This window comes from Solanum tuberosum, unplaced genomic scaffold (assembly GCF_000226075.1).
Source record: "Solanum tuberosum cultivar DM 1-3 516 R44 unplaced genomic scaffold, SolTub_3.0 scf00147, whole genome shotgun sequence".
In the NCBI taxonomy this organism is placed as follows: Eukaryota; Viridiplantae; Streptophyta; class Magnoliopsida; order Solanales; family Solanaceae; genus Solanum; species Solanum tuberosum.
Genome location: NW_006239070.1, coordinates 829,496 through 839,414, shown reverse-complemented (window position 1 = coordinate 839,414; position 9,919 = coordinate 829,496). Strand labels below are relative to the sequence as shown.

Genomic DNA, 9,919 nt, shown 5'->3' with positions numbered 1-9,919 from the left:
CTCTTTTAATTGGATTCGTCACTGCCAAATTGAGATGGGTCTACAGTCTTGTGCATAGGAGATGAAGAACTGGATTCAACATAGGAATTTTGTCCATGCAACATACCTACAACCACATACCAACAAAGCAGCAAAAACTGAAAGCAATATCAAAACAATCGAACATAAAATCAAACAAACAGAACCCAAAATCCCCAAAAAAAAAACCAAAGCTTACGGCGTCCAGTAGATCCCAGTGTTATGGTAGTGTAACAAAGTTTAACCAAAATTCGTGGAGGAAGATGATGTGAAAGCAAAGAAAAAAAATAAGAGACCAAGAAACCAAAGTGAAAGAGGAAAATAGGACAGAAAGCCGGAGAAGAGAAAAAGGGAAGCTTAGCAGGAAGAAGAGAGATTGCAGAGTAGAAAGAACTTTGAAAGCCTTCGGTATTCTCGTCGTTGGCAGGGAAAAAGAAGCCTATACACGTGCTAAACAAATAGGCCCACAAAAGATAAAAGTACTCAATAGCCAATGAAATAGGTACACATTTCTAGTACAACTCATATTACTTTGTGTACAATACTTAGCTGCAGTGTTCGTCCTAGTTGGTGTACAATTAGTACTACCTTTAGTACAATGAAAAGATGCGGTGTTGGTCCTTTTGAAGTCCCATTTCTAAATAAGGGTAATATATATATAATATAATAGGAATTAATTTTATTCCACGTGATGAAAAAAAGTAAAAAGTCATCCAATTTGATCACGGTACTTTCTTAACATGAGAAAATAAAATAATGTAGAATCTTGAGCAACTGGACAAGCCGCTAAAGTCGCTGACGTAGTTAAATCATGCTAATAAAATGAGTCTTATAGAAAGTCCATCTATTCCTAATTTTTGGTGAAAATAAAAAAAATCGATTCATTTATAATCATGAATCTCTTTATCTCTCATTCTATATATATATATATATATATATGAAAAGTAACACTCCTATATTAACATCTCAAACATATAAAAATCATCATTTGAAAATATAATGAGCCGAAGGATCATCGAAAATAATCTAAAAACTACTTACACATGTCCTCTTTTTGGAATTTATGTTTTTCTATTTTTTTGAAAATATCATAAGTCAATAATCTATAGAAAACAACTTAAACTTTTTCAAAATAGAAATAAAAATAGTATATATACACCCCCTTCTCAAATGTATCACTGATGAGATTTATCTTTAGTGTATCTTTTGAAAATATCTAGAAAGTCTGCTTTTGACTTTGAAACTAGAGAAATTGATAGTAACACATTTTATTAGCTAGCCTTATAATGACTTTCATAGTGTGGAAAATTGAAACCACCCAAACTTTTTTGACAAATTGAATTTAAGGATAATGTTGTATATGTGCCTTAAATATTAGTACTACTAAGATTTTTCTACTATTTCTATTGTACAAGTAACTTTAAAAATAAGATAATTTAGTTACTATAATAGGTAAAAGTGTTAACTTGACGATGTAAAGAGAAGGTCAATTTAAAAATAGTTAACTGTATTTAAGGAGTTAATTTACAAAAATTAAATAAAGTATTACGTCAGTTTTCTAGAGAAGTTTCATTGTTATATATAGGGATAAGGTTTTCAAAAATACCCCAACTTTGGTCGGATTTGCTGTTGCGATACTAAATTTTCATGAGGACCTATTACCTCCCTAGACTATTTAATACCGTATTTTAAACATTTATATTTGCCCACATGGACATAAAAAATAATGCAAAATTATAAATTGTAATGTGTCCACGTGAGCACATATATACCTTTAAAATACACTATTAAATAGTTCAGGGCGGTAAAAATACAGTATTAAATAGTCTAGGGAGGTAATAGGTCCTCATGAAAGTTTAGTATCGCAACACTGAACTATTTAATAGTGTATTTTAAAGGTATATATGTGCTCACGTGGACACATTACAATTTATAATTTTGCATTATTTTTTATGTCCACGTGGGCAAATATATATGTTTAAAATACGGTATTAAATAGTCTAGGGAGGTAATAGGTCCTTATGAAAGTTTAGTATCGCAACAACAAATTAAATCCTACATTTATCGTTATAAAAGTGGTGACATATATCCCTATCATTATAGAAGATCGTTCCAAAAAACGGCTCACATATATCCTTTTCATCTAAAGGAGGTGAAAAAATAATTTTGAATTTGTTTTTTGGATTTTTAATTTTTAAAAAGTCACGAAGGGGTGTATGATCTTTTTCACACAAATTATTTTTGACTTCTTTAATTATAATTATTTGAGTTTCTTATTCGTATTTTTTTTTCTTTCATCTTAAGTGTAGAAAATTGAGAAATAAAAAGAAAGAAGTGTCAATGGAAAAAGTAAGAAAAAAAAATTAAAGTTAATATATTTTGTGCTATATTGTAATTTTAAAACTATTTTTTACGGCTATATTTTAATTTAGTTTTTATATTTGTAAAATAAATTTTTGGTATCTATAATAAATTTTATAAGAAATTAGTGAAAAAATAATTTTGATCATCAAAATAATAAATCCAAATTAGCCGTTAAATCAAAGAAGTCAAAGAAAATAAAATAGGTGTCAGAAGGATCAAATATATTCTTACATGGATCTTTTTAAATAATAATTTAAAATTTATTTATTTTCACTTCCATTATATGTGAGCTATTTGTGAAATAGTAAGTGTATATAATATATATGAATCATTTTTATAACGAGATATATATCAACTCTAAATAACAAAGTTAACAAGTATATTAACCCTTTTCCCTTTCCATAAAGCTATACAAGACAAGAAAATTAAAAGAATTGCAATTTGCATGAATACCTTGAATTTGGAATAAAAGCAATAAAATGGAAAAAAGTAAAATGAGAACCAAAAATTAGGCATCCATTTGTACGTCGTTCATTTAATACTTTTATAATTCATAACCTCAATAAAGCCCTATCATCTTTGCATAAAACTTCAAATCTGAATGTATTCTTTACAAGCACGACATATAGTACCTATTAAATTGATTAACAACCTTTTTTTTTGGGTGGGGATGGCGGTTGGTGCGAAAAGGCGATTAATTGAATAATTTTCATCGAAAAATTATTCATTGAACATCTTTTGTTGATTATATTGTGTTTATAGAAAATGATAGTGCGAATATAAGTCAAAATTAGTTACTTCTTGAAGTTTGAGATATCGAATAATACGTTATAAATTACAATTATTTATATTTATTTCTCGAACAATCCACACATATTTCAATTGTTTAACTTGACAAAAAATTAAGTTTTGTGGCTTTATTATTATACTTTCTCCGTCCCATATTAGAAGGACATTTTCTATTTTACATGATAATTAAGAAATCATTAATAGATTGATTAACTTTACTATTTTACCCTTTGTTTATATTAATTAGTCTGTTGAAAAAAAAAATCTTAAATTTTAAAATTTTGTTTAAACTTTCAAAGGTCATATTAATTATAAGGGAAAAATAAGAAAATTTAATTAATATTATTCTGATTTAATAAGTGATTAAGTAAAATAAAATATATATTTTTAATAAAATATCCATCTAATATGCGACAGAGGGAGTAATAGGTAAAGTTTGGTTACCATAGTTGAAAGTTACCTCATGTGATGTATAATTCACCAGCCAACTTAAAGACCAGGAATCTAGATTCCCAAGTGTTATTACTATTCAGATAAGAATCATGATAATCATAAATTGGACTATTACTAGTATTAATATTGTTATAGCCTAGGTGAGAGTAAATTGAATAGTGAAGGAAAGACTATATATTATAGGGAAAAGGGCAAAAAATGTCCAACTATGCGAAAGGAACAAAAATGCCCTTCGTTTGTAGTTTGGTCCAAAAATGTCCTTCGTTTGTAGTTTGATCCAAAAATGCCCTTACCATCAATACTTTGGTCCAAAAATGCCCTTATATGTTATTTAATGGGTAAAAAATACTCATTTTACAAATAAATATATTGTTTATTTTATTTTCAACACATTTTTTTCTAATAATATTTTTTTAAAATTATCAAATGTTTATTTTACTTCAATTCAAAAAATAACATAAAAAATGAAAATATTTCTTATTTTAATAAAAAAATTATAATATTTTTTTTTATCGGTATATAAATATAAATCAATGATGGATGTATACTATGATCTTATATATATATGACATATATTATCTGTCGAAAGGGTATATGAAGTTATTCTATTTTTAAATTGATAAAATGAGATTTAAGAAGAAAAAAAATATTTCTTACATTTTTTATTTGTTAAAGTGATTTTAAAAGAAAGAAAACAAGAACATGATTTTTTAATAATATTTTAATTATGAAGAAGATGTGTTTAAAAAGGGGGAAAAAAAATATGTATTTGGAAAATGGCATTTTTGCCTCATTTAGTAACTATAGGGGCATTTCTGAACCAAAGTATTGACTGCAAGAACATTTTTGAACTAAAATATTGACGGCAAGAACATTTTTGAGCCAAACTATAAACGGAGGGCAATTTTTGTTGACACCTAATTTTGACCTTCCCCGATAATAATTAATTTCGAGCTTCTTAATTTTCAAATGATTTAAAGTAATTAATTTTAGAAATTTTGAAAAAAAATATAATAGAATAATTTGCGAGTTATTTCAAAAAAGTTTGTCACTTGTTATAATTCTTAAAGAATAATATGTCTTTTATATAATTATGTACATAATTAGTGTATTTTATAAATATTGGAAGATCGTCTCAAAAAGATTTTGTTTAATTAGATATTTGGTTAGTTTGTTTAGTTATCTAATAGTTTACAATTTTGAGTTTAATTATATTATTATCAAGTTAATTATTTTATTTCGTTAAGAATAAGAAGCTCGTTAATTAATTAACATTAAATTTATCTTATTTATTTATATTTTTAGCCACATTCTCCAAGTAAATCTGATTTGGTTAAATTCGTAATCCTAATCGGTTATAATTGCAATTCTTTTGGCCAAGTCCTCAATTTAAAACCTAGCCATTTCATTACAATTTTAACCCATTTCCCACCTTGCACCCAATTCTTTTCTTGAGACCAAACTTGGGCCTTACTCCCAAGATCAACAGCCCATTATTCTTACCTTAGCAGCAGCCCACATTCCCATTCCAATTCCCAGCCCAAATTCCATTCTAAAGAGATCCAACCCAACAATACATACAACAAATAACCCAAAACCGACCCCACATCATTCTTCTTCTCCAGCAGCTCAAGAAACCCAGAACTGGTACAGCAGAGAAAGAAGCACGATTTTCTCCCCTTTCCTCTTTCGGAATGGGACGAAAATTGCAATAAAAGGTGTCTCTCCTTAATTGGTGAAAGAAATTTGAAGTTTTGAATTTCAAATTTGGCCTTTTGAATTCGAGTTTTATCCCTTTCCCCCCAAAAAATTCGAACCCTAATTCTCTACTATAAATACCTTGTTCTTCTACAAGTTCTGGGGGATTTTTTTTTGGAGTCGAAATTTTGAGCGAAAATATAGAAAGCAACTTGAGTGGAGGTAGTTTGATAATACTCTAAAGGGAGGAAATCAACTCGTTCAGGGTCTTTGCATTTCCTTTTCTCCTCGTTGACGTTCACTACTCCGTCACGAGTTCCTTGGAACTCGAGGGAACTATTGGGATATTCTTGCCCATATTTCTTTGCCGCTGTTTGAGTCCCGGAGTTGGTGGTAAAGTCGCGGTTCTCATTGCTCGTCTAGTCTCAAATCGCTGCCCGAAAAGAGGTAAACCCCTCTTCGCTATTTGTTTTAGCTCTTAATTTCCTCTGTGATTTCGTTCATGTTCTTAACAAGAGTAATGTTGAAATTGAAATTTCAGAATGATAATTTTGACACTTATCTCTGCCTAATGAATGCTAAATCGTTTCTTTAATGTAAAGTTAGTTGTCGATTAATTCTTTATTGGTTGTGTAACGTTGCTTTTTTTCGGTTAAGACGGGATGTCGTTTCTAGTTACATGCCTAGATTTTTATTTATTTATTTATTTTTATTTTTTATTTTTTATTTTTGATTTATGTCTCTATGTTTCATCATGAGTCAACTTTCTTCTCGTTTAAGTTGAAATTTCAGATTATGGTGTGTTTCAAAGTTGTATTCGTTTGAATGTTGGTATTCATAGACAATAAGTAGAGCTTCATTTATATGATGTTGGTTCATAGGTTGATTATTATTCTTCATGTGTTTATGGTATGATCCCCGGACTTTTTTTTTAAAATCATTTGCCCCCTCTCCCCTAAAATTATAAGAAGGATGAATTAATGATAATAGCTAGTGTCTTATTTATAAGATTTAAATTTGATCTTTTATGGGCTGTTTTCAATTCGATACCGCGCCTGTTCGAACCTTGATGCCCTTGCCTGTTTGCCTTGATTTCGTATATACTTCAAAGTCTTGAGCAATCAATCTGTGAGATTTTGGAACTTATCCCTTCTCTGTTTAAAGTACTAAATCATTTTTTTTTCTTCTATTTTTATGTCTTGTGTTCTTAAAATAGCATGTTCATTTTTAGTTATAGGAAGGACTTAAGGTTGGTAAGTTTGGAAAATGTTTGCTGCCTGTGCTTTTGTCATTTGTTGTTACATATTCTCAATATAGTAGCTATAGTTAGTTGCTTCATTTATCTTATTAAATGTTTTGTGCAGTAAATCTTTCATATACTAATTTGTTCTCTTTCTTTGTTGTGAACCCATCCGAGTCCATATTGGACTAAACTTCCGCATTTCTCCGAGTTGGTTTCCTCTCGAGTCGACCCCCATCCCTGTTCGGATTTTGTTTTTTTTTGGAAGCTGAAGTACAGAGCTGATGAACAGATGCACAGATTTTTTTTTTGAAATCTCTTAAGGGGCTGCATACCTGCTGGTATACACTGGTATACAGATTTTTGTATACATGGTATACACGGAAAAAAACGGTGATATACAGGTCCAAAAAATCGAAACAGGTGTTCTGGAAGTTGAATTAGGTTGTATACATTTGGTATACAGCCTTATATACAAAAAAAATGGGCTGGATTCATACGATATACACTGATATACAACCAGTGTATATAAAAACGGGATTGAGCCTAAGCCCCCAAATTTCAGCGAATTTGGCCCAAAAGGAGGCCCAAATTCAATTTCTCCCTACTCTTTAATTATTTAATTATGATTATTTATTGTTTATTGCGTGCTGACTCTAACTTTTAAATTGTTAACTAACCTAATTAAATTCCCCAAGCGATAAGTTAATTTCTTTACATTGGCTTACCTTTAATACATTCTTATGTTTATTTTTGTTCTATCTTACTAATCAAATATATTGGCCATGTTTCATTTTAATTAAATCTTTTGTTTTTAAAAGGACATGTTTTGAATGCCTCTTCCTTTAATCATTTTGCTTATTTAAATGGTTTTAAGTTAACACTTTTCTCAAATGAACTAAAATAAAATAAAATTGTGTGTGTTCTCTTTTTATCAATTGATTTAAAATGATCTCATGCTTTAATTGGTTCAAATTATTATCTTAAAAACTCAAATGGACTACAATAAAATAAAATTGTGTGTGTTCTCTTTTTATCAATTGATTTAAAATGGTCTTATGTTTTAATTGGTTCAAATTATTATCAAATAAATTTTAACTAATCTAGTTTTATTAAAATTCCAATCGCATGTACTACAAGCCAAATGTGTCATTTGAATTCTTTTCTCTAAAAAAGAAATGTGTCGTTTATCTAATTATTTTTCCAAAATTAATTAAAAATTGTAATTTGTTTAAATATTCCTATGTTAAATTTCCCAAAATTAGTCAAATCATTTTACGTCAAATCGTCGGTCAACCGCGAGTTAGCGGGCATTCTGAGGGCCTAACACCTTCTCGGAATGTACATTGAACTTCGAACCCTTTCATTTTCAATTGATTTTATCTGTTTGAATCTTTTGAAAAACCTTATATTTTTCTTGATTTTTTACTAAAAATTAAGTGGCGACTCTGTTCTTTTGGAAATTCGATTTCTCTTAAACTATAAGTTTAATCGATTTTTCAAAAACTCAGTCATTTTCCTTTTACATATATTTTTAAAGTAAAACAATTTTGTTCCTTTCACATAGTTTAAGGGAATTTTTTTACCCTTTTGCCTATATTATATACAACTACCTATCTAATTTAGCCATTTATATAGATTGTCGGCGAATTTCAAATATCAGATGATTAAATAAATATATAACTACTTAGCAAATTTAGCTATTTATATAGATTGTAGGTAAATTTCAAATTTCAAATTTCAAATGATTAATTAAAAAGAGATTTAGACAATTTATATGAAAATAAGAGATCAAGCTAAATACAATTCACTCTCTAATAGCAAATAATATACATCATGATTCATACAAAGCGGCATAACATATGCCACTTAAATTCCTATATACATAGAAATGAAAATATCTAAGATGACAATTTTCCCCTCATTAGATCAGGGCTGATCATTTTTCTAGGGCTTGCAAATAGGGACGGAGTTAGAGGGCCGGAAAATTACAATATATGTATAACGTTAAAATTATATATAGTGGATGGTGAAAATCACGTTGGCGCTATTGTTGTGTCAATCCACTATAATGAGATCAAAATACTTTAGTAATTTTATACGTAGTCAAATCTAATCTACCTTCTACAACGAACCATTTTTTCGCTACTCCACTTCTCTTCATCTCGATATATACTTGAAATTCATTGTCTGACTTATTCAAATTCGAGGCACGTGGGATCCAAACCATCATCGAAGGCTCATAAATCATGTTAACAACATAGTAAAAGATCCTTGTACATACCACGACGGTCCATTTTTTTCGCTACTCCACTTCTCATCATCTCGATATATACTCGAAAATTATTTTTTGATTAATTCGAATTCGTGTCACGTGGGCCCACGTCATCATCTAGGGCTGCTAGTGGAAGATTTATCCAATGCAAGTATTTTATTTTGCTTTTCATTGGGCAATTTATATACACTAGGAAGAGTTGATTTCCAATTTACTCCACAAGAAGTACTTCTTGTATGCTTTGCAATTGAACTTGTATTTGCAGCTATTCTCATTTGTTCAATTAAGGCCTCAGTATTCCCTTCCTCTGAAAAAATTTCCTCTAGTTGTTGGGGATTGATGATTAACTTCACTCTCCAAACACCTATATATATGAAATAGAAAATGAAACTTTTGAGGCGCAAAAATAACTTTCCTTAAAGAGATATTGTTTGTATAATATATGGTATGTTGTCTGGACTTTTGAAATTATCAATGAATGTGTGTCGAACTCTTTATAAATAGGGTATTTTTAGAGAAATCAATACAAGTTTAACAATATTTTTGAAGAATCTGAACAACAATTATATTATTTGAGGAAATGCAATAAAGTCATTGTATACATTGATTTTTGACTGGACACAAGTACAAGAAAGAAAAAGAAAAACTAAATTTTAAAACTTCTAGTCTTAAAAATGCCATAATATTCCTGTAACTACATAGGCAACGGTAAAAGTTAGATGTTGAGAGTGTGAGTTTCATACCTAAACTATCATTTTTTTGAGATAAGTGTAAAACACACACCTAAACTATCTCTTATTTTTGAGTTTCATACCTAAACTATTGAGAGTGTGAGTTTCATACCTAAACTATCATTTTTCTGTTTGAGAAACACACATCTCTCTTTTATATCACTCACATCATGGTGTGTGTAATACATTTTCTCTTTTATTTTAAAAAATTGTCACATCACACTCCACATGGACAAAACATTCAACATTGACAAAAATTAAAAAAATTATTAGTATTAGTTAAAATTAAAAATTAAAAAATTATTATCCAAAAAATAATATTTCTTTTATAAAATAAAATGTAAAATATTT

At 29.0% G+C, this 9,919-nt stretch overlaps 2 protein-coding genes across 2 annotated transcripts in view; both read right to left on the bottom strand.

Moving 5' to 3' along the window:
* LOC102583313 (uncharacterized) lies at window positions 1–5,175 on the bottom strand. Its single transcript, XM_015310822.1, has 3 exons — window positions 5,112–5,175; window positions 218–457; window positions 1–106 (listed from the first exon to the last, which is right to left on the bottom strand). The coding sequence occupies exons 1-3, from the start codon at window positions 5,173–5,175 to the stop codon at window positions 6–8; spliced, it is 405 nt and encodes a 134-aa protein (XP_015166308.1). The 3' UTR covers window positions 1–5.
* Window positions 5,176–8,359: 3,184 nt separating this feature from the next.
* The window catches only part of LOC102582982 (uncharacterized), a 3,639-nt gene continuing 2,079 nt past the window's right edge, over window positions 8,360–9,919 (bottom strand). The window contains exon 2 of the mRNA XM_006352181.2: window positions 8,360–9,201. Within this exon, the coding sequence (XP_006352243.1) occupies window positions 8,951–9,201 (251 nt within the window). The 3' untranslated portion in view covers window positions 8,360–8,950. The remainder of the gene's footprint in view (window positions 9,202–9,919) is intronic.